The sequence below is a fragment of the Narcine bancroftii genome, chromosome 5 (genome assembly GCF_036971445.1).
Source record: "Narcine bancroftii isolate sNarBan1 chromosome 5, sNarBan1.hap1, whole genome shotgun sequence".
NCBI classification, from domain to species: Eukaryota; Metazoa; Chordata; class Chondrichthyes; order Torpediniformes; family Narcinidae; genus Narcine; species Narcine bancroftii.
In genome coordinates this window covers 143,784,657-143,810,649 of record NC_091473.1, presented here as the reverse complement: position 1 = coordinate 143,810,649, position 25,993 = coordinate 143,784,657, and the positions used below count along the sequence as shown (strand labels likewise).

The 25,993-nt window shown below is 40.3% G+C and overlaps 1 protein-coding gene across 2 annotated transcripts in view; it reads left to right on the top strand.

Annotated features, from left to right (window-relative positions):
- usp33 (ubiquitin specific peptidase 33) overlaps positions 1 to 25,993 on the top strand; it is a 126,590-nt gene that overhangs the window by 49,036 nt on the left and 51,561 nt on the right. For both annotated transcript variants that reach the window (XM_069939308.1, XM_069939307.1), the window contains 5 exons: positions 2,558 to 2,730; positions 5,314 to 5,384; positions 6,792 to 6,825; positions 12,360 to 12,405; positions 19,033 to 19,213. In XM_069939308.1, coding sequence (XP_069795409.1) covers positions 2,558 to 2,730; positions 5,314 to 5,384; positions 6,792 to 6,825; positions 12,360 to 12,405; positions 19,033 to 19,213 — 505 coding nt within the window. The remainder of the gene's footprint in view (positions 1 to 2,557; positions 2,731 to 5,313; positions 5,385 to 6,791; positions 6,826 to 12,359; positions 12,406 to 19,032; positions 19,214 to 25,993) is intronic.

Below are 25,993 nucleotides of genomic sequence, written 5' to 3'. Positions count from 1 at the left end.
ATAGACAGAGTGGATGTGGATAGCCTATTTCCGTTAAGAGGAGGAAAGATTAAAACAAGAGGACATGAGTTAAGAATTAAGGGGCAGAGGTTTAGAGGTAACATGAGGGGGAACTTCTTTACTCAGAGAGTGGTAGCTGTGTGGAATGATCTTCCAGGAGAAATAGTGGCGGCGGAGTCAATTGTATTATTTAAGAAAAGGTTGGACAGGTATATGGATGAGAAGAAGATGTAGGGTTATGGGCATTGTGCAGGGAGGTGGGACTGGAAAGGGGTGTTTGGTTCGGTGCGGACTAGAAGGGCCTGATGGCCTGTTTCCGTGCTGTAATTGTTATGTTATGTTAAGATTCCTTGAATTTTCTTGAGCTTGATGTGATTAAATAGCCATGTTTAAAAAGATGAATAAATGCTATACAAAAATTACACGTCCCTACACAATAGACAGCCCTTAAATTCTATAAAACGGAGCAAACATCAGCTTCTTGCAATTACCCTATTTTTGTGCTAATTGAATTTAATTAATTTTAATTTTAAATTTAATTAATTAGGTTTATTTTGCCAAGTTATTTTATGTATTTGACCAGGCAGAGTTACAATCTTAAACACTTGACTGGAACAGTCATTTTATCTCCTGGTATGATAGTTAATCTGGTTCATCTTGGGCCATACCTCTATTTCTCAAAATTGCAAGTGACTCTGGCTTATTATTTATGACTGATCATTTCATGCAGGATGAGACTGATGTAGTTTAATGGAACAGCAGCAATTGTAAATTTAAGCTGAAGATGTCCTTTTTATATGATCCAGGGACATCTGCGGGATAGGATGCATCAAGGGATTTGATATATTCTGTAAATAATAATCATGTCTACTGGGCAGTTTTGCCAGAGTGGACTCATCAGAAATGCATGTTCCTGAGTGGCTATAGCAATTTTCATTTGCTCCACAGATGTTTGATACTATCATTGCTTGACACCAATTGTGGTATTGCTTGTCTCAGAGAAATGATTGATGACTCAAGGCAGTCATTCTTTTCCTTGCTGCCAGATAATCCACTGGATGTAATTTTCTGTCATTTTTGTGTCATTCTCAACCTTCTTTCGGCTATTGTCCCCTTAGGGTTCTGCTCAAAGTTTATGGGCCCTCTTCCCTGTGAAGTAGTTCATTCCTACTAACTACATTAAAAAAATGATGATTTCAATCTGTGGCCCCACCCCCGTCTAAATGTACAGTAGCCCCAGGGGGGTGGGGGCATATGGCCCCCATTGAGAATATCTGGTGTTCACTTTTATTCCTTTTCAAACCCCAAGTGCACATTTTTTGTGATGCAACCTATAGATGCTTAAGTTGTATATTGTGTGTGAGGGGAAAAAAATCAATCATAATAAATCTTGGAATTATAACCTTGATTGCAAAATACAATTCCCATCCATTGGCAGGCTCTCTCATGAACAATTAAATATACTCAGCATTGAGGTATTCGTTGCTCTTTCTCCTTTCCTCTCTGTGGTTTCAATAAAACAGAAACTGCAATCTACTGTAAGACAAAGATTTGACACCACCACCCCAAAAATCACTGAGTGTCCATGGATTCACAGGCACAGGAGGCACACAGAGTCCAGTCTAAAGCATTAGCAACCTGAGCTCCAGATCTAACCCTCCGACATGTTCCTCGGCACCCTCTTGCATCTCTGTTCAGATACGTGGTATCTCTTCAGTCATATCGTGTCTGTCTGCCTGGTGTGAGTCCCTTGACTGCAGTCTCCCAAAGCCTGCATGGTTCCTTGCCTCGAGTCACCAACGACCCGCTGCCTGTTGTGTGTCCTTCCGCCTCAGAGCCCCTCGCTTGTCCACTGCCATGTTCACTATCCCGTAGGGTTTTCTCCTCTGTTTAGATTGTCCCTTAAAAGGGACTTTGTCCTATCAGATATATCATTGCCAATAATGTGTTACGTTAATTTATATTTGGATGAATAATATTTACTCTTAATTCTGTTCCAAGTTTATTTTCAAATACATAATACAGTGAGAAGGGTTTCTTCTGCCAACAGACCAACAGACTATCTCTAACGCTACATAGAGTGGTGTAGAGCACAATTTACAGAGTACAGGATGACGCTGAAAAGGAAGATCATTTATAATGAAGCAATGGCAGCATGAGAGTACTGTTGTGGATTTCATTCAGGAGCCTGATAGGTACAGGGAAGAAACCTCCTTTAAGGGTGTGGTTTTCACATTATTAAGCCTCATGTAACATCAATATTTTTTTTTAATGTAGTCAGTAGGAGAGAAGTGCTGAAGAAACCAAAACTTGACTGCTTTACAGGGAAGGGAGCACATAAACTTTGAACAGAGTCCTAAGGGGGCCATGGCCAAATAAAGGTTGGGAATGCTGCTTTAGACTTTCAATCTCTTTCCTGTATTCCGACTGATCATTATTTGATACCCAGCCCACTACTGTGGAGTCATCGGCAAATTAGAAGGTGGAGTTGTCTAAGGTGGATGGAGATGGATAAATAATAATACTTGTCTCTATTCCTTTGCGCATTTGTTCATAGGTGTCCACCACTTTGGAGACATTTCAGGATCTCTCTCTGCCGATCCCGGGTAAAGAAGATTTGGCTAGGCTTCACTCCTCAAGTCACCAAATGTCCTTGGTGAAAGCAGGGTCATGTGGTGAGGCCTATGCTCCACAGGGCTGGATAGCATACGTCATGGAATACATTAAGAGGTGTGCTTCAGTTGTTATAACCATATAACCATATACAGCACAGAACAGGCTAGTTTGGCCCTACTAGTCCATGCCGGAACAAATCCCCACCCTCCTAGTCCCACTGACCAGCACCTGGTCCATACCCCTCCAATCCTCTCCCCTCCATGTAATTATCAAGTCTTTCCTTAAATGTAAAAAACGTCCTTGCTTCAACCACCTCTGCCGGAAGCTTATTCCACATCCCAACCACCCTTTGCGTGAAGAAATTTCTCCTCATGTTCCCCTTATAATTTTCCCCCTGCAATCTCAAACCATGGCCTCTGGTTTGAATATCCCCCACTCTTAATTGAAAAAGCCTATCCACGTTGACTCTCTCTGTCCCTTTTAAAATCTTGAACACCTCTATCAAGTCCCCCCTCAATCTTCTATGCTCCAGAGAAAAAAGCACCAGGCTGCTCAACCTTTCTCTGTCACTCAAACCCTGACATCCTGTCAACATTCTCGTGAACCTTCTCTGCACTCTCTCTATTTTGTTTATATCCTTCCTATAATTTGATGGCCAAAACTGTACACAGTACTCCAAATTTGGCCTCACCAATGCCTTGTACAATTTCATCATAACCTCCCTACTCTTGAATTCAATACTCCGATTTATGAAGGCCAACATTCCAAATGCCTTCTTCACCACACCATCTACCTGAGTATCAGCCTTGAGGGTACTGTTTACCATAACTCCTAAATCCCTTTGTTGCTCTGCACTCCTCAAATGTCTACCATTCAATGTATATGACCTATTTAGATTTGCCTTTCCAAAATGCAACACTTCACACTTATCTGTATTAAATTCCATCAGCCATTTCTCAGCCCACTCCTCTTGCCTTCCTATATCTCTTTATAAGCTACAGTAATCTTCCTCACTGTCCACAATACCACTAATCTTTGTATCATCTGCAAACTTACTTATCCAATTCACCACCCCTCCTTCCAGATCGTTACTATATATAACAAACAATAGTGGACCCAGGACCAATCCCTGAGGAACTCCACTAGTCACCGGCCTCCAATTGGACAAACAATTTTCTACCACTACTCTCTGACACCTCCCATCCAACCATTGCTGAATCCATTGCACTACCTCCTTATTTATACCTAATGCCTCCACCTTTTTTCCTAACCTTCTGTGGGGAACTTTGTCAAAAGTTTTACTAAAGTCTAAATAGACAACATCCACAGCTTTCCCTTCATCAATCTTTTTTGTAACCCCCTTGAAAAACTCAATCAGGTTTGTCAAGCATGATCTACCCCTGACAAAACCATGCTGATTACTCCCTATCAGTCCCTGTACCTCCAAATATTTGTAAATACCATCCCTCAGAACACTTTCCATCAACTTGCCCACCACAGACATCAGACTCACGGGCCTAAAATTCCCAGGTTTATATTTGGACCCTTTCTTAAACAGCGGAACCACATGCGCCACCCTCCAATCCTTTGGCGCTACCCCCGTGGCAAGTGACATCCTAAATATCTCTGTTAATGGCCCCACTAACCGTCCATTAGCCTCCCTGAGTGTCCTTGGGAATATTTTGTCCGGTCCCGGAGATTTATCCACCTTTATCTTTTTCAACGCAGCCATCACTACCTCGTCGGTTATCCTTATATGCTTCATGACCTCCCCACGATTCTTCTTTACTTCAACTGTTTCAACATTTTTTTCCCTAGTGAATACCGAGGCAAAGAAATCATTCAAAATTTCCCCCATTTCCTCTGACTTCTCACTCAGCCTACCCTCGCTATCTACAAGGGGTCCAATTTTATCCCTCACTAATCTTTTACTTTTAATGTAACCAAGGAAACCCTTTGGATTTATTTTTACTCTGTCAGCCAAAGCCTCTTCATGCCTTTTTTTGGCCTTTCTAATTTCTTTCTTAAGATTCCTTCTACACTCCTTGTAGTCCTCCTTTAAATTCTCAGCTCCCTGCTCTTTATACCTTTTGTACACCTCCCTCTTTCTCCTAACCAAATTTCTAATATTCCTCAAAAACCAAGCCTTCCTATGACTTCCAGCCTTTCCTTTGATCCTCACTGGGACATATCTACTCTGTACTCTCAAAATTTCTTTTTTGAATATCCTCCATTTTTCATTTACATCCTTACCTGAAAATATCCTGTCCCACTCAATACTCCCCAAATCCATTCTTATTCCTTCGAAATTTGCTTTTCTCCAATCCAGAACCTCAACTTTAGACCCTTTTTTGCTCTTCCCTAAAACTACCCTAAAACTAATAGAGTTGTGATCACTAGACCCAATTTGTTCTGCAACATTAACCTCAGACACCTGACCTATCTCGTTTCCTAACAGCAGATCCAATATTACACTGTCCCGAGTCAGTTGCTCTACATATTGATTAAGAAAACTATCTTGTACACATTTGACAATCTACCCCACCCAGCCCTCTTACTGTATGGGTATCCCAATCAATGTGAGGGAAGTTAATTTAGTGATAGTGGAATGAAAAGTTTTATCATAGCAGTTAAAGCTGTCAGAGCAAAGTAATTCCTAACCACTAATATTTCTGGGTTTATCTTCTGTTTTCCTAGTTGGTTCTGGGGTCCTGTTGTATCCTTGCAGGATTGTTTGACTGCCTTTTTTGCCAGGGATGAGCTTAAAGGTAAGAACCTTTTGAACAGCCAACATATTTTAACAGTGGGGGGAAAGAAGTGTTGAAAAGGGAGGGTTTAATGATTCATTTATCTTGTCCTAAAGGAGAAAACATTAATGCTCTATTCTGAATCAATAATATGTCAGCAGGCATTGTTGCAAACATGTCAGAAATATATAAACGGTCATCAGTGTGCTTCTCTTATGTCATGAATGCTGGTACAGAGGTCATATCATGGCTCTACAGACAAAGTGCTCATCATTCAACTTGTCTTCTCTGCTGATTATATTTGAGGGAGAGTTTATGTATAATATTTTTTAAATTTAGGCACACAACACTGTAATAGAGGTTCTTCCTGCCCACACCATCCAAATACCCCAATTATCAACAATCCCTGTATTTTTTTGAAGGATGGGGGGAAACTGGAGCACCCGGAGGAAACCCACACAAAACTGGTATGCTGCCCCACGGCATGTAAGGTTGTTTTCATGTATATTAGACCAAGGCAGGATCGAGCTCACTTTGGCATTCTAAGGATTCATTAACATTGTCAACTCTTGCAGTCAAAATCAACACTTCTGGAACATATCTAAGATACCCATTGAAATAGATCCCATCAAGGATGCCCATGAAATGGAAGAAATGTAGTTTAATGTGAACAGTAAAACTTTAATATTCTGGCTTCCAGGACTTTGGTTAAGGACTGTCTGATTTTCTGAATTATTGCACAATACTCCTGTTAATGCCTCAACCCACTTTTAATTCCTTATTTTTTTGATATTATCAGATTCAGATTTATTGTCAGAGTACGTAAATGACATCATAGCCCTGAGATCCCTTTTTCCTGCGGGCGCGACAGAATTACCACTAATTGGTAATGCAAAAAAAAACTACGCAGCATAAACATGAAAACAAAGAACTGTAAACAGATAATGAAGGAACCAAAAACTGTGCAATACAGAGAGAACAAAAAAAAATCAATAAAGTGCACAAGTCCTTTAATGAGTCTCTGAATGAGTTTGTCGTTGAGGAGTCTGATGGTGGAGTGGGAGCACCTGGTGGTGCGAGTCTTGTGGCACCGATACCAACAGTGAGAACAGAGCATGAACTGGGTGGTGTAGGTTCCAATGAACCTATTGTTTTGAAGGAGAGTGCAAGAACCTGGTGAATTTAAAGGGATGAGAGGAGATGCAGCCCTGGTGAGTCAGTTGCCCAGCCATCAGGGTGTCTGATTAATAGGGTAGTGTTCTCTCAGCATTTCATTTGGCATCAATATTTTGGTCAAGAATTGCAGGTTTAAAAAATGTAAACAGTTTTCAGAAGCAGGATGTGACCCATCGAGGAGAATTTATGCTTTTGTGATGTGCACGTGTTGACATTTGTGTCCTTGTAAAGGTTCCTCTTTTGTTTTTGTAGGTGACAATATGTACAGCTGTGAAAAATGTAAAAAGTAAGTACTTTTTGTTGGGTGGAATAGCACATTTCCATGATGCAGGATTTCACAAGTCTGCACCCTTGCATTTTGCTGTGACCCTGGAAATTTCCTCCATCCTCAGATTTCCTTTATGACTTCCCCATTTATGCTTTGTAAAGCAAAAGTGGAGGCCAGATGCTGCTTCTGAAACCTATCCTGCTCAGCAGGATCCTGTTGTCATGCCAAGGTTTTTATTTATTTATAGATCTAATAATGAATATGCAGGTAATGGTTTGTATGTATTTATTTTGCTTTATTTTTCCTTAAACTGCTGGAAATAAGAAATTAACTTTATGTAAATTTGTTTTCTAGTCTTTTAATCCTTTTAAATCTTTTTGAACTTTTAAACACCCTGTTTATCAGAAAATGTTAAAAGGGTCTTTCAAAGCAATGAACTGTCAAAAGATCATCTAGGCCAGTGGTTCTCAATCTTTTATTTCCACTCACATACCACCTTAAGTAGTCCCTTACTAACCACAGAGCACCTATTACTTGAGGTGGCATGTGAGTATATGATGGATTTGTGTTAAAATCAATTTTTAAAGTAAAAAATATTATTATTTCTTAGTAGGGGAATAAGTGGGCTGGAGGGACATTTTACAGAAAAATGTTACGAGCCCAGAGGAACCCAAAACCCAGCAGCAATAGATGTTCACCGAGACAAATGGTTACTTAAACAAAAGTTGCTTTTAATTATCTTTAAACATGAAAACAGGATCAAACTTTAACTTATTACTATTAATTTAAATGACCTAACAACCCCCTTCTAATTCTAAGTGCACTTGTATGTAATGCGTGTGTAAGTTTAGAAAAGTTCACCGTCCAATCTCACTTCTCATTTCTCCAAGTTTACTGGTTGCAGGCAATTCTTATACTGTGCACAGACTTATGAAGTTCACCAGGCTTTGGTGCTTGAAAGGTAAATTGTTACCGCTCAGGAAAGTTCTTGTTGGTTTTCAGAGAGAGATTTGCTGTTCGCTGGAAACAAACTGATCCCTTTTAATCAGCCTCGTCAGTGTCTTGCCGAAGAAACTCACCCCATCAGGATTTTCCAGATTATAACTTCTTTCTTTCAGGTCATCACAGAGTTCCTTTTTGTTTTCTTATTTCAAGTGAAACATTAGGCAGCCAGTCCTCTCCTCTTGTATGGAGCACAAGAGCTTTGACCAGGCTAAACTAAGCACGCACAACCAGTCTTCAAAATGGGGGTTTTCCACAAGCTTGCCAGCTTGTTCTGTTCCAGAACTGTTAAAAAAAAACTGCAGAACTGAATTCTCTCTCTCTCTCTCTCTCTCTCTCTCTCTCTCTCTCTCTCTCTCTCTCTCTCTCTGACGCTCTCTGTCGCCATAGGTGCTCTGTGGTTAGTACGGGTTATAAGAAAAGGTTGAGAAACGCTACACTTGTCCCCTCTTCCCAATTGGGAGTAAGTACAGGGTAGGTGCACAGAATGCACCACCAACAGTGGTGGAGGCAGATACAACAATATGATCTTTTAAGGGATTATAAGATAAGTACAAGGAATTGAAAAAATGGATGGTTAAGCAGAAGTGAAATTCCAGGGCCTGTTCTGTGCTGTAGATTTCGATGTTCGAGAGTAATTACAATTTTATTCTGCCAATCTTGAAACCCATTGGTAAGCCTTGATTAGTGAAAGTAGATGCCAGTGTATTGGGATGACACCGGCAGCAAAGAAAACTCATAAATTTACTGAAAATTAAAGATTATTAAAGATCTCAGACTTCAAAACAAAAGTCTTTGATGGCTTTCATCGGAATAAATTCTCATCAAAACTTAGAATCATTGTCAAGAACAAGTCATGAAATTTAGTGTTTTGCGGTAGCATCATAGAGCAAACATTCATATAGTATCCCTCTTGCAACATTACTATAAAAAAGTTTAAATTGTCGTGCATGACAAGTAAGGCAGTGTCTTTAGTTCATTGATTATTCAGGATTCTGATGGCAGCGGGGAAGAAGCCGTCCTTGTGCTGCTGAGTGCTTGTCTTCAGGCTCCTGTATTTTTTTCCCGATGGTAGCAGAGAGTAGAGGGCACAGCCTGGGTGGTGGGGTCTTTGAGGATAGAGGCTACTTTTTTAAGACACCGCATCATGTAGTGAAGTCTGTTGTCTGTGATGTCGGAGCCCGAGTAAACAACCCTAAACAAACTATTGCTTTTTTTAAAATGTATTCATAGAATATGGACAAAGACCTGGAAAATGTGATTAAATACTTGCATCAGTTTTGTATATCTAAGGCTTCCTCGAGCAATTGGATCGTAATTAAGAGTCAATCGCACTGAGCAGACAGAAACCGATTATTGATTGAAGATTATAACCAGTGAATGGAACTGAGCACTAGGATGCTCTGTGCATTGATAGAAGATAAACATGCTGCAGGGAATTACTGGTTAAAGGCAACTTCCACTGATGGTCAATGTTTCAGGATGGGAACCTTTAACCAGACCCAAAACGTTGACCGTTTCTCTCCATGGACGCTGCCTGACCTGCTGAGTCCCTCCAGCTTCTCTTTGTTCATTCAAGAATCCAGTGACTAGTTTTTGTGTTTCTCTTTGAGAGGGGGTCATTGAAGGGAAGGTTGTCTAATATTCACAAGGTTAAGGCTATTTATCCATAAGTAATTCTACTAGAAGTTGTTGGTTCAGACAGGCAAAATAATAGCACTAAATATCATGAAGGTTGTTAGAGTATAGCACAAAGTCTGCAGATGCAGTGATTGAAGTAAAAACACAATAGTGGAGAAACTCGGCGGGTTAAACAGCGTACTTTATATAACAAAGATGAAGATACATGACCAACATTTCAGGCATGAGCCCTTTATCAATGTATGAGCCAAAAGTAGGCAAGCATCTGAATAAAATGGTTCATGGAGGGATGTGGGGGAGTGGGAGAGAGCACTGGCAAGAGGTCATAGGTGGATAAGGGAGGAAGGACACAAGAGAAATGAGGGGAGGGGCAGTAGTTCTGTGAAGGGAAAGGGAAGGAAATGGAGAGCTGGAGAAAAGGGGACAAAGGAATAGGGAAGAGAGGAAAATGGTCAAGCAGAAACCAGAGAAGTTGATGTTAATGCTCTCCTGTTGAGCAGATGGAATATTAGAAGTTGCTCTTCCAACTTATGGATGGTCTTGGTTTAGCAGTACGTGCAGCCATTTATAGACATGTCAGTGCAGGGGTGGGGTGCAGAATTAGTTGGATATTGAGAGATCCCTGTCATTGATGCGGGCTGAGCAAAGCGATCTCCCAGTCTGTGTCCAGTATCTCTGGAGTAGAACACTGACAGGAACACCGGGTGCAGTAGATAACTCCTGCAGAAATGTTACTTCCCTCAGAAGGACTATTTGGGGTCTTGAATGGTATTGAGGGAGGAGGTGTGGCCACAAGTGCAGCATTTCTTGCAGTGGTGCCAAGGGGGCAATTAGTGGGAAGGGATGAGTGGACCGTTTCTTACAGATTGTTAACTTCTAGGTAGCGTGGTGGAGAAAGAAGATTGTGTTTTGTGACATAGGGCTGCATGTTGAAGGAGTCACACTGAATCCATTCTCATTTTGTGGGTCTGAGGTGACTAATGAGGGTAGTATAGGAACTGCAGATTCTTCCAGGAGCTACCTGATGTTATTTTGTGAGGTGATCCTCTTCTTCCACTGTACATGTTGGGTTTCTGTGAGCTCCTGATCCATGTGGTCAATACCATCCTGAATGATGTTTTTGCACTTGGGCTATGTTACGAGCCCAAAGGACCCCAAAACCCAGCAGCAATAGATATTCACCAAGACAAATGGTTTCTTAAACAAAAGTTGCTTTTAATTATCTTTAAACATGAAAATAGAAAAATAACATCTATAATTAACTTACTTAGCCTAACTTAACCCCCTTCTACTTCTAAGCGCGCTTGTGTGTAATGTGTATACAAGTTCAGAAAAGTTCTTTGGTTCATGGTCCAATCTCACTTCTCATTCCTCCAAGTTCACTGGTTGCAGACAATTCTTTTACTGTGCACAGAATTTAACATGTATAAAGTTCACCAGGCTTTGTTGCTCGAAAGGTAAATGGTTACTGTTCAGGAAGGTTCTTGTTGGTTTTCAGAGAGAGATGTGTTGTTCCAGGACTTCCACAACTGAGGTACTTCCCTCAGTCACCTCAGTGTCTTGCTGACGAAACATGCCCCATCAGGATTTTCCAGGTGATAACCTCTTTCTGCAGGTCACCACAGAGTTCCTTTCTGTTTCTTTTATTCCAAGTGAAACATTAGACAGCCAGTCCTCTCCTCTTGCATTAACCACAAGGCTGACAAGGCCTTCTTCCACACTGGAGCTTCTTGCCAGCCTTTCCTATTTCAGTTGGCTGGCACTGGTTTCTCTCTCTCTCACACACACACACACACACACACACACACACACACACACACACACACACACACACACACACACACACACACTCTGAGACTGAGACAGCCTGTTTGACTCTCTCTCTGCTTGCAAAACCTCATGACCCTCTTACAACAGCAAGTCTTCTGTAGACAATAGGGCACTAGCCTGCTCTTTCATTTGTTGCTTTTGGGTAAACAAGAACCCATCAGTGACCTCTCTGAGCACTCTTCAAAGCTCATGCAAAAAGGTGTGAGAAGTCACTTTGTCTCCAGTATTTCAAGTCAGATCAGTTTTAAAGTGTTTGGATGTGACCTACTCTAACAAACCTTTCCCAATTTATCCCCCAAAAACATTTCTATATACTCTTGTCATAGAAAAAATAAAATGCATAGTCCCCACTGACTCCTGAGATTTTCTAGCTAAGGAGGAATTGGGTACATCCTTGAAATTCATCCTTGGTGTATTTTCTCCTGCGACAAGGCATCAGAATAGAGTATCTGTGTCTAATGCACAGGCATCAGACATGTAAAGGATGTGACTTGCTCACTGAGCTGCCAAGTGTTAATGGGTCCTTTCAGATGCTCATGAATGAACAAGCTGGCACAGACATTCTTTCTTCTTTGGCTTGGCTTCGCGGACGAAGATTTATGGAGGGGTAATGTCTATGTCAGCTTCAGGCTCGTTTGTGGCTGACAAGTCCGATGTGGGACAGGCAGACACGGATGCAGCGGTTGCAAGGGAAAATTGGTTAGTTGGGGTTGGGTGTTGGGTTAGACATCTCAGAATTAGATATCTTGCTAAAGAAGATAATACAAAGGGAAATGACTCCTTTGGTATTTTACTTGATAAACAAGACTGTAGCTCTCCAAACCTCATGGCTGAGGTGATCAAATATTACACAAGTTGTCATGTGCCTTGCAAACAATGAGCACTGGGTATAGGGCATACTTGTGCAGGGAAAACCATGACTGCTTTGAATTCAGTTGGATAGATTAAAAAAATGTTCTGAATTGTTGATTGGGGAAACTAACTAGCTGATAGAGTTGATAAGAGATGGATTGTCTGTTTTTTGTGTGTGGGGAGGGGAACTAATCACATTTTCTTATCCAGTTTTTTTTTATATTTAGGTTGAGAAATGGAGTAAAATTCTGCAAAGTGTTAATGTTGCCAGAGGTAAATATCATTGCATTTAGACTGTTGTGACTTGACGTTGTTTGTTTCCATTAACTAAGCAACCTTTTGGATGCAGGTAACTTTCAACAATTTAATTATTCTGAGATCCTAGGGTTAGGGTTTTCAACGATTTACGGTACATTTTTCAGAACCTAGGCACTGGTCGCAAAACCATCTTAATTACCCTTCAGAGGGTGGTGGTGAGCTGTCATTGCCACTGCCGGCCTTCAGGTGAGGGTTTCCCCACAGTGCTGTTGCGCTGTGGGATTTTGGTGATTCACAGTCAGCGTCGATAAAGCTACGGTGATTCAGGACGATGTGTGACTTCGAGCAGAGCCAGCAGGTGGCGACGTATCCACGCATCTGCTGCCCTTGTCCTCGGTGATAGAGGCTGCAGTTTTTGAGGTGCAGTTGGAGAAGATTTGGAGGTGCAGTTTGAAGCCATTTAACCACATGGTGGAGGCAATGAATAATGAGGGATAGTTTTGAACTTGATTGCTGTTGGAGGCACTCTTTACAGCAATATCAGATTTTAAGGAAAGATTCAAGATTCCTTCATTATTATGGGCATAATGTACAAAATTTGTTAACTTTGCCCTAAAGGCTCTAAAGAGGCTCCACTATCCCGGTACCCCCACCTAGTTAGAGGAAGGGACATATTGAAACATGATACATGTGCGCGCCGCTTAACGTTCATGATACGATCTGTGAAATTGGGCATTATGCGATGTGGACGTTGTGCAAACACCATATTATATACTTTGCAAAGCAATTTAGGATCCTGTAAACTTTTTATTTGTAAGTAGGGTCAACGAGAGGACCGAAGTGGGGCTGTGGGCAGAGAGTGGGGCAGTGGTATCAGTGTGTGGACCGACACAGGGCTGTAGGAAGTGGGATTAGTTGAGACTGATAGAGGGCTGTGGGGAGAGAGCAGGACAGTGGGATCAGTTTGGGTATACAGTATATAATTTCCTATATCTAGCTATTGCTTTTTCTAAATTGATGCAGACTTGCTTGCAGTAACTGAATAATTATGGGGCCACGGGCCTACATGCAGTCGGATGTTGACCAAATGAATGTTAAGCAGCGCATACCTGTAGTGGTGTTCATTTCATTGGAGTGAACAAATGCCTCTGCCATAGTTAGATAGTTGAGGATGGGGTCAAGTACCTTTCTTTCATGTTGGTTCAATAATCACTCTGTCTAGTAGCCACTTGTTTTGGGATTTTGTCACTGTCAGGTTAGCCTTGGAAGTCCCTGGGGAAGTGTGCATTCTGTGCCCTTGCTTCTGTTTTTCCAATGTTTTTCAACATGGAGGAGTACTGTGCGTCAGGTGAAGGTGGATGGCAGCTAGTAATCAGGCAGATGTTCCTTTGACCCCCATTTGACTTGATGCCATGGTGTCTAAATCAGTGTTGAGGATTGAGTTGCAACTACTTCAACTATAGCCGACCCATATACAGTTAAACAAGAAAGTCTGCACACGTTGAGGTTGAATGCAAAACATAATTGTGCTGGAGAAGCTACGTGACATGCTGACGTTCTCCAGCACATTGTGTATTGCCAGCCTACGTACCACTGTATAGACACCTCTGGTGGGTCTGCTCAGCTGATGGGATCAGATGGACCCAGCAATTGCGATGGAAGAGTCAGCCATGTTGACTGTAAGGTAGGATTCCAACAGTACAACTGTGACAGGCATATTGATTGAGCCATGTGTTGGCCAGTTTTCCCAACTTGGGTAGCAGTCTCCAAATGTTTGTGTCAGAAATTGCAAGGTTGTAAATATGTATACTTGCACCTAATGAGGATGCAGGAACTCCCCTGCTTATCTCGTGAATCAAAGTTTCACCCATAGCTGCTCCACAAAAGAAAATCTGAGGTTCAGCCATGAACCTTGGGCTGCTCAGTTACAGTAAAATCCCCGTTATCTGGAATTACAAGCAACTGGCGAAAAATTAGCAAAAATTAAATAGGTAAAAATATGTGAACGTCAGTTTGTCAATCACGCAGCATGCAGTCTCTAGCAACCGACGAATTCACTTATCTGTTATCTACCAATAGGTTCTGGATAGTGGGGGTTTTACTGCACAGGGCAATCAGAAGTATCAAACTTGATGATTTCCCTGGATTTCTGCTCTACTTTATTGTCTAATGTACTGAGATATAACAATAAAGTCAACCTATCCTTGAAGTTCAACAGACAGTGCACAATAGAACAGAGGAGCAGGAAATGTAATGCAAATGAGTTAAAACACTGCAAGGGCAGCATCTTTTTTCTAATGAGAGGTCTGTTCAAGAGTTTGATAACAGCGGGGAAGAAACTACTTTTATTTGAAAATAAAAGTTAAGCGGCGCGCACATGTATCATGTTTCAATATGTCCCTTCCTCTAACTAGGTGGGGGTACTGGGATAGTGGAGCCTCTTTAGAGCCTTTATGGCAAATAAATCGTACAATTACAATACATAATATTTTATCCCACCTGCCCCTCCCAACCCCCCTCTAAACTTCCCCAAAAAAAATAAAGAAGAAAAAGAAGAGGAAATCAACTAACATAATGTCCTTCAATTAAAATATTAATAATTAAATCACATCTATTCCATATACGGGTTCCAAGTTTTAACAAAAAAGGGATAATTATTTTGTAAGTTGTATGTTATCTTTTCCAATGCCATTTCCACGTGCCATCTTTGAATACTCAAATTAGACTAATTTTTCCAAGTAATTGCAAGAAATTTTCTAGCCACAGCTAAGGCCAATCTCAAAAAATCTATTTGAAATTTATCTAATTTTAACTCCAAAATCAATTTTTAAAAATATAACCCAGTAAAAATATCAAAGGATCAAGTGAAATTCTAAATTTAAACATAACTTCCAAAAGTTCCTTAATTTTTCTCCAAAAGAGGTTTAACTGTCTCACGTAACCAAACCGAATGTAAAAAAGAACCCACTTCCTTATGGATCTAAAGCATAAATCAGAAGGGATATATTTTTATTTCCTTAATTTGTCTGGAGTCCAATATAATCGATGGATGAAATTATAAAGAACCAATCAATACCTTACATTTACTAATCTAGTCATACTGTCCTCACATGTCGTCATCCAATCACCCTGAGAAATAGATATTGCCAAATCTTTTTCCCACCTCAGTCTAGATTTACGAACATCCAGTTTAAGCACTTTATTCTGTAATAAAGCATACATTTCAGATATAAATCCTTTCTTGCCTCCATCAGTAAGTAAAATTTCAAATTTGGACTGTCTCAGTAGCCTTAAGATACATCCAAAATTGTCCAATAATAATGATTTAACCTGATAATAAAAAAAAGTACTCAAAGATATTTCATACTTCTTCATTCTTTGAAAAGAGATAAAATAACCAGCTTCATCACAAACTTCTATCAGTTTAATTCCTTTCTGTTCCCACAACTCCAAAAGTTGATTATTAACTGTGAAAGGGAAAAGCTTATTTTGAAACAAAGGAGTTTTAGCTGAAATTTTACCCTGAGTACCTATAGTTTCATTCTTTTTATTCCATAGTTCCATTAAATGTTTTAACACAGATAAAATATAATCACTTAATAACAGAATTCCATCGATAAATAAATTGATCCATCTTCTTCTCACCAATCTAAGATAATTCATTATTAGTCTATATTAAAGGATTATCCACTTGAAACATCCTATTGATAAATTTCAACTGAGCTGATTCATAATAATTTTGAAAATTAGGAAGTTGTAAACCTAATGCATATTTCCAAGTTAGTTTCTGTAATGATACCCTCGCCATTTTATCTTTCCACAAAAATTTTCTCACCAAAGTATTCAGACCTTTAAAAAAATTTTGAGGAATCCTACATGGAATAGACTGAAAAAGAAATTGAATTCGGGGAAAGACATTCATTTTAATACATTTAACCCATCCTATCAGCGTTATACGTAAATTCTTCCACCGATTCAAATCGTACTTAATTTTAGACAATAAAAGTAGGTAATTTAATTCAAATAATAATTATAATTACAAACATTTGTAAAACCTAAATATTTAATCTGATCAGACCATTTAAACTTTGCAACCTGTCTACAAAGCAAACAATTCATTTCAGCTATAGGCATAATTTCACTGTTTTCCCAATTAATTTTATATCCTGATACTTCACCATACTGCTCCGATCGTTTATGCAAGTTACCCAAGGATTGCAAAGGCTGTGTTAAATATATCAAAACATCATCAGCTAACAAATTTATTTTATATTCATCAGTTTTCACCTTAATACCTTTAATAGTACTGTCCTGTCTAATCATCTGAGCCAAAGGTTCAATGACCAAAGCAAATAGAGCTGGTGACAAAGGGCAGCCCCGTCTAGTCGATGTAAAGGCACCCATCTATTTCTCACCACCCGAGCAGTAGGATTTTTATATAAAGCCTTAATCCAACCAATAAAAAGAGGCCCAAAATTAAACTTTTCCAAAACTTTCAACAAAAAACTCCATTCTACTCTGTCAAAGGCCTTTTCTGCATCAGGAGAAATTGCCATTGGTTGGTCAGATTGCTCCCGAGAAATATTAACTAAAGATATCAACAACATTATCTGCTGAGTATCGATTTTTAATAAAAACCTGCCTGATCTACATGAATCAAATCGGGTAAGTATTTGGCTAATCTAATATCCGAACCTTGGCAACAATTTTATAATCCACATTTAACAAAGAAATAGGTCTGTAGGATCCTGCCTTTAAGGGGCCCCTATCCTTCTAAAGAATAACGGTAATAATTGCTTTAGGAAAAGAGTCGGTCGGAGAAGGACCCAGTCTTCACCGCTTGCTCCAGAACCTCCATCAATAAAGGAATTAATAAATCCTGAAATTCCTTATAAAATTCAGAAGTAAACCTGTCGTCCCCTGGAGACTTGCCACTCGGCATGGACCAAAGTGCTTCCATCAATTCTTTAGTAGTAAGGGAAGCATCTAAATTCTTAATATCCATATCCTTCAAGGAAGGTAAAGTTAAATCTGATTTTTTGTTATTCAATTTTGACTTTATCTTCCGATGCTTCAGAGGTATACAAATTCTCATAAAACATTCAAAATTCATCATTAATTTCTTGAGGTTTATACGTAATAATTGAGCCATGCCTAATAGCATTTATTGTTCTAGAAGCTTCTTCTGTTTTTAACTGCCATGCTAATACTTTGAGCTCTTTCACCCAATTCGTAGTATCGCTGTTTAGTTCTCTGTAATAATTTCTCAAACTTGTATGTTTGTAATGAATTATACTGTAATTTCAAATTAACTAAGCGTATTTTCTTAATTTCTGTAGAATTCCGTTGTAAATTTTTTTCCAAAATTTCTATCTCCTTTTCCAATTTGCTAATCTCAGCCATTTGCTGTTTCTTAATTTTAGCAGTACAACTAATAAGAGGCTTTCAAAGCATTCCATAAAACAAATTTACTGTCAAATGATCCTGTATTTATTTTCAAAAAAAGTTGCATTTGGTCCTTTATAAATTTACAAAATTCAGGATCTTTCAACAAAAAAGAATTAAATCGCCAATGATAAACATTCTCTACTCTCTCTGAAGCAGTACAGGTAATTAATAACAAGGAATGATCAGACAAAGTCCTAGTCATATTCAGCCTTAAAAACTCGACCTTGTAATTGTACCTTGTGCCGATACTAAAAGCAAATCTATTTTAGAGTAAGTATTGCGGTGAAACGAATAAAATTAAAATTCTTTTTCTTTCGGATTTAATTTCCTCCATACATCTACCAAATTCATATCTTTCATTAGCGCCATTAACTGTTTAGCCATTTTAGTTCTAATTACCAATTTAGGAGATTTATCACATAGTGGATCTAAACAGCAATTAATATCACCTCCTACCATAATCTTATCATAAGTCTGACTTAAATTAAAAAAAGAATCCACCATAAATTGTTTATCATCAGTATTAGGAGCATAAACATTCATTAAGGTTCAGAGAAAACTTTACAATTGACAATCAAAAATCTACCAGCTGCCTCAAAATTGGAGTCCAATTTAAAGTAGTGACACCTCTTGTTTTAGAATTAAAAGAAAATGCTATAACTTGTCCAACCCAATCTCTTTAATTTATGATGTTCCTTCTCAGTGAAATGTGTCTCCTGCAAGAAGGCAACATCAACCTTCAATTTTTTAATATATGCTAATACTCTTTCTCTTAATTGGATTATTGAGCCCATTAACATTAAAAGTAGTAAAGTTTAAATTAGCCATAAAACGTCACTCAACCAACCCACCATAAATGGTGAAACACCTCCCCGTGGCATCAACACAAACAAAGCTACTTGAATCTGGTCCATCTTCTGCCTCATAAGAGGGAGGAGGTTGAGCCTTAACCAGTTGGCTGTAAAACTCTGTTTTCAATGGTAGTGCTCAAGCTTGAGTTAAATGTCCTGGGTTTAAACCCCACTCTGGGGCATGAAGATATTTTAATTGAGATAGGTTTATGGGATCTTATTTTGGAGAGTACCTGTGATAATGAGCCCCTTCCATCTTTGCGTTTTTAAATTAATAGCTTTGTAAGTGGAGCAATTTGAAAGACTGCAAGATAACATTGTAACTTCACATTCTTTGTTGTAGATTTTGTGCATTCACTTGAAGAGATTCCGACACGAACTCATGTTTTCCACCAAAATCAACAACCATGTGTCATTTCCATTGGAAGGACTCGACCTTCAACCTTTCCTTTCAAAAGACAGCCCTTCTCAAATCACAACTTATGAACTTTTATCAGTTATATGTCATCATGGTACAGCCAGTTGTGAGTATATGCCGTTGAGATTTCAATATAATGTATTAAACCTTGACTGTTGTATTCTTTTAAAGATTAAGACTTTTTAAGGCAATGTATGGAATACGTAGGAACATAGGAGTAGGCCAAAAATGGCCCATTGAGCCTGCTCCGCCATTCAATACGATCATGGCTGATCTAATTGGCTAAATGGCTCTCTGATTCTTTTGTGCTTTAAATATCCCCAAAACACAATTAAAGAGCAAGAATTTCTCACACTGTTTTGGCTTGTATTTTGCCCATGTTAAAGTTTTAACAGAAGGCATGCTGTTGTTGATCATGCATTTTCATACTTGCTTAAGTACAAATTAATGTCAGTCTGAATGTTTCTTTCAGCATCTGATTAATGAAGAGAAGCTAAGAATTTGCTAACCTAGATTTTCCCTGCTGTGGCCGCCACTGCCCCCATGCACATAGGTACCCAATCCAGATGTGGAGGCTTTTTGCTGGCACAGTGATGCAGCAAGTAATATTGCTGCTCCACAACTCTAGTGATCTGGATTCAATCCTGACTGTCCTCCTGATCATGAAGAGTTTGCACATTCTCCCTGTGGCTGCGTGGGTTTTCCCCAGATGTCCTGGTTTCTCCTCACACCCCAAAGGTACGCTCATCTCTGGGTTAATTGGCCACTGTAAAATGGCTGCTATAAATTACCCCTAGCGTTTAGGTGGATGGTTATAATTGATGGACATGAGAGGCAGTATAGGTGGCAGGCAAATTGGTATGAGAATGGGATTGCTTCTGGACTTGGTGCAGAGTAATGGGCTGAAAGACCTCGTTTGTCTTGTATGCGCATCTGGCTCCCTGGAAGAATTCCAAGCAGTAGTCATGTGGTTTGAGCTATTGGTAGAATATTCAGTGTGGAGGATTACTCTTGAGGATAGGAGAGCAAAGATCTGCTTCTCACCTTTTGGCTGTTATGAAAGCTTATGAAATGTTAAAAATATTTTCAAACATTTCTAATATTTAGAGGTATAAAAACTCTTCATTCAAACATTAAGCTAATTCAAAATTCAATTGGAAACAGAACTGGCTTGAAAATAGGAGACCGAGGATGGCACTGGAGGTGTTTTACTCAGATTGGAGCCCTCCTTCCCCAGGGATCACTGCTGGATCCATTATGGTTTGTTATCTATATTAGTGACGGTTGACAATGTAGCATGTCTGTGGATATCACCAAAATCTTGGATACAAAAGGATCTAGCTGAACTGGTAAAATGGGCCAAGGAATGCAGGTGGAATTTAACTGAGTAATGTGAGGTGTTGCTCTTTGATAGGTTAGACCAGGGCAGGACTTGCATTAGGAAAGGTCGAGCCCTGGACAATGTATCTCTTATCTGAAATGCATGGGACCAGAAGTGTTTCAGATTTTGGATTTTTTTGGATTTTGGAATAATGTATTTAGGATAACTAAGCAGCACAGCCACATCAGCAGAATACATGTATCAGATGTTAAACAACAACAGCCTCCACCTACGATGTTATGTTTTGATCAAAAGGTTTCAGTACACTTTTTGTAATGCAAATTGTTGGTCAAGTTACTCTCGGACATGGCATTTTAGGTGGAAGTGAATTTCAGATTTCACATAAATAACTCTTCCTCTTTTTCTTTTCACTGTTACCCATAGGGGTATTTCCAGGCCTTTTTGACATTTTCAACCGTATCTTTGTACCACAGAGCAGAGAAGAAGCAAAACACATAGCGAGTAATGCACATAGGCCTGTCAGTGATGATGGTTGGTAAACTGGTGCCAATGGAGCATCAGAGCCCAACATGGGCAAGTGAGGTCAGGTGTGGAATTTTCCACTTGTGGCATCATGTCAGCACTCAAAATGTTTTGGATTTTAAATTTTTGTATAAGGGGTATTCAACCTGTAGTGCAAAGAAATTTGGGGGGGGGGTACAAATACATATTTCAATGGGAATGGAAAGAAGATAGAAAGGTTAGTGAAAAGGGTATTTTGGCACACTTCCTTTCGTCATTCAAGGTGTTGGGTACAAGGCATGAATGTTGTATTACAATTGTACAAGTTGCTGGTGAGAGTGAACTTGGAGTATTATGCACAGTTGTAGTCACACAACAATGGGAAAGATATTAAGTGGAAAGGGTGTATAAAATGTTTGAGAATGTTATTAGACCTTGAATTATGAGGAGATGCTGGATAGGCTGAGACTTTTCTCCCTGAGGCATGGGAATCTAAGAGGTTTATAAAATCACGATGGGCAAAGACAAGGTAAATTGTCATGGTCTTTTCCACAAGGTTGTGGAATCTAAAACTAGAGGTACTTCAGGTGAGAGGGGAAACTTTTAAAAGGGACCCAAGGGTTTTTTTCTTAACAGGGTGGAGAGTAGAGGAATGAGAAGAAAGAGGAAGCAAGGATAATTGTGATGTTCCAAAGGCATTTAGAAAAGGTAAATGAATAGGAAAGGTTTAGAGGAATATGGGCCAAATGCAGGAAAATAGAATTTGGTCAGTCAGCATTGATAAGTTGGGCCAAAGAGCCTGTTGCCATGCAGTAGAACCCCATGACTTTAATAAAATGCCTATTCTTTGCACCACAAGGCTCAGCCTCCCAAAAAGTAGCAGAATCTGAAAATTAAATCAGAAAAAGTAGGGGCTATTCACTAGATCAGGCCCTATCTGCTGAGAGAGTGACAGAATGAAAAAGCATCTTTTGGGATAATGATCTTAAGGGTCTTGATAAAGTTTTGTCAACCGGAAATGTTAAATCTTTTTTACCAAATGACAACCTCCAGCACTTTACTTGTTTTTTTTAAATTCCACAGCAAAATGTTGGAAATTCTCAGCAATACTGGAGTCCAGTGGTGGATGAACTGACAGATTTTGTCAGTAGATCTGGGACTTCATTGTATGAGTGCATCTGCAAATACATGGGCCTCCCATGGCTAAATGCTTATGTTTCTATTTGCTTCATTAAAAACAGATTATCCTGTTAATATCTTGCAATCTGCTGTGTACAAACTGGCAACAGTAATTCTTGATCACAACAGTGAATTTCATTAGTTTTGAAGTGTATTGCAATGCTCAGAAGCCATAGAGCATTTTTTTAATGGCAGTAAAATAAATGTAATACTTTCCTTGCTTACTCATTTTGTCTCTCCTACCCTCCATATTTAAATAGAATTGATTCATTTCTGTAGCCACTTGAAATAAATTATATATTTCGTTAATCTCTAGAGCAGTGCTTCCCAACCTTTTTCTTCCAACTCACATACCACTTCAAGTATTCTCTATGTCATTGGTTCTCTGTGATTAGTAAGGGGTGGCTTAAGGTGGGATGTGAGTGGGAAGGTAAGGTTAAGAACCACTGGTCTAGACCCAATTGTCACCAAAATATTTTGCTTGAGAAAAATGGTCATTGGCCCATTTCCTTTGGAGTTCTGAAACCACACACATAACGAGTCAATGAGGGACGATTAAAACAGAGGTTTTCAAATTTATTTCTTTGCACCCAAATCCCACCTTGAGCAATCCCTGACTCATCACAGAACACCTATGGCATTGGGAATACTTAAAGTGGGATGTGAGTTGGAAGAAAAAGGTTAGGAACCCCTGATCTAGAGGTACTGAGGTACAGATGATTAGTGTATACTTTTCAATGGCAAGTGAATGGTTATAGTTGGATGCTAATTCATCACCCAGAGCTTTTTGAGATGTAAGCTCGTGATCTCTGCTCTTCTGTCTTCTAGTGGAAAATTTCCCTTATTTTTTCATTTGGTTCCTGAATTTTTTTCCCAACTTCCAAGTGGAAAGTGGTCCAACTGCAGATTATTGGAAAAAGTAGAGAATATTAAATTTAAAGCAATTTAGCATGTTATATTCATATTTTACAAACCAGGTTTCCCGCCCCGCCTGCACGTTATGTGTGCCGTACGAGAATATTTTTACATGTTGAAAGAATGTGCGGAGTTAATAGCAGGTATATGAAACTCAAACTGGCAGTTTATAGCGAGCGTGGGAGTATTAGCGAGGATGGGAATATAATAGTGGCTTTGAAAGAACGTGCACAATTAATAGTGGGCTTGGGAAAGACTCAATTTATAGCGAAAGTCGGAATATTATAGTGAGCGTGAGGATGTAATAGCGACAATGAAAGAACATGCACAATTTATAGCGAATGTGGGAAATTTTTATCTTGGGAATATCTCTTTGTACAGAATGCCATGGTATTCCTATAAACAAGATATTCTGGCTAGGGCACTGCACCTTATCAATGTTAATTGCTCAGACTCATCGCTGAGGGAGGAGATTATCAAGTACCTCTGATTTGAGACAAAATTAGAATTAAAATCCTGCTCAACTCTAAAGCCTGTCTTCAATCTATTTAATTGATTCTTCTCCAAAGCTTGTTAATGTGTTGCAGCAGGATATCATCTATATAATGGGAGATTGAAACCTCTGGGGGGAAGTTGATTGGGTGTTAATTGCAGGAGAGTAATTGTGCATATTGGTATGGTATGTGTTTTGTCTCATGTCCCATTTAAGTGCAAATTGCCTTTTGCCAGTTGGAATTTAGAATACTTCACCCACGTGTTATATGTGTGTGCGCGTTATATGAGTGAAAATACGGTTGTGTGAATATACATATATATATATATCTTTAGCTTGGCTTCGTGGACGAAGATTTATGAATGGGTAAATGTCCACGTCAGCTGCAGGCTCGTTTGTGGCTGACAAGTCCGATGCGGGACAGGCAGACACGGTTGCAGCGGTTGCAGGGGAAAATTTGTTGGTTGGGGTTGGGTGTTGGGTTTTTCCTCCTTTGTCTTTTGTCAGTGAGGTGGGCTCTGCAGTCTTCTTCAAAGGCGCCAAGATGCACGGTTTGAGGCGATATCAGCCCACTGGCGGTGGTCATTGTGGCAGGCACCAAGAGATTTCTTTAGGCAGTCCTTGTACCTCTTCTTTGGTGCACCTCTGATACGATGGCCAGTGGAGAGCTCGCCATATAACACGATCTTGGGGAGGCGATGGTCCTCCATCCTGGAGACGTGACCTACCCAGCGCAGTTGGATCTTCAACAGCGTGGATTTGATGCTGTCGGCCTCTGCCATCTCGAGTACTTCGATGTTAGAGATGAAGTCGCTCCAATGAATGTTGAGGATGGAGCGGAGACAACGCTGGTGGAAGCGTTCTAGGAGCCGTAGGTGATGCCGGTAGAGGACCCATGATTCAGAGCCGAACAGGAGTGTGGGTATGACAACGGCTCTGTATACGCTTATCTTTGTGCGGTTTTTCAGTTGGTTGTTTTTCCAGACTCTTTTGTGTAGTCTTCCAAAGGCGCCATTTGCCTTGGTGAGTCTGTTGTCTATCTCGTTGTCGATCCTTGCATCCGATGAAATGGTGCAGCCGAGATAGGTAAACTGGTTGACCGTTTTGAGTTTTGTGTGCCCGATGGAGATGTGGGGGGGCTGGTAGTCATGGTGGGGAGCTGGCTGATGGAGGACCTCAGTTTTCTTCAGGCTGACTTCCAGGCCACACATTTTGGCAGTTTCCGCAAAACAGGACGTCAGGCGCTGAAGAGCTGGCTCTGAATGGGCAACTAAAGCATCATCGTCTGCAAAGAGTAGTTCACGGACAAATTTCTCTTGTGTCTTGGTGTGAGCTTTCAGGCGCCTCAGATTGAAGAGACTGCCATCCATGCGGTACCAGATGTAAACAGCGTCTTCATTGTTGAGGTCATCATGCTGAAGAAGATGGAAAAGAGGGTTGGTGCGAGAATGCAGCCTTGCTTCATGCCTTTGTTTATGGAGAAGGGTTCAGAGAGCTCATTGCTGTATCTGACCTGACCTTGTTGGTTTTCGTGCAGTTGGATAACCATGTTGAAGAACTTTGGGGGGCATCTGAGGCGCTCTAGTATTTGCCAAAGCCCTTTCCTGCTCACAGTGTCGAAGGCTTTGGTGAGGTCAACAAAGGTGAAGTAGAGTCCTTTGTTTTGTTCTCTGCACTGTTCTTGGAGCTGTCTGAGGGCAAAGACCATGTCAGTGGTTCCTCTGTTTGTGCGAAAGCCGCACTGTGATTCTGGGAGAATATTCTCGGCGACACTAGGTATTATTCTATTTAGTAGAATCCTAGCGAAGATTTTGCCAGCAATGGAGAGCAGCGTGATTCCCCTGTAGTTTGAGCAGTCTGATTTCTCGCCTTTGTTTTTGTACAGGGTGATGATGATGGCATCGCGAAGGACCTGAGGCAGTTTTCCTTGGTCCCAGCAAAGCTTGAAAAACTCATGCAGTTTGGCATGCAGAGTTTTGCTGCCAGCCTTCCAGATCTCTGGGTGGATTCCATCCATACCTGCTGCTTTGCCACTTTTCAGTTGTTCAGTTGCCTTATATGTCTCTTCCCGGGTGAGGACCTCATCCAGCTCTAGCCTTAGGGACTGTTGAGGGAGCTGGAGCAGGGCAGAATCTTGGACTGAGCGGTTGGCACTGAAAAGAGATTGGAAGTGTTCTGACCATCGGTTGAGGATGGAGATCTTGTCGCTGAGGAGGACTTTGCCGTCTGAGCTGCGCAGCAGGCTTTGGACTTGAGGTGAGAGGCCGTACACAGCCTTTAGAGCCTCGTAAAAACCCCTGATGTCGCCAATGTCCGCGCTGTGCTGGGTTCGTTTGGCAAGGCTAGTCCACCACTAATTTTGGATCTCCCGGAGTTTGCGCTGAAGATGGCTGCATGTGCGACGGAAGGCTTGTTTCTTCTCTGGCCAGGACGGCTTTGTAAGGTGAGCCTCGTGG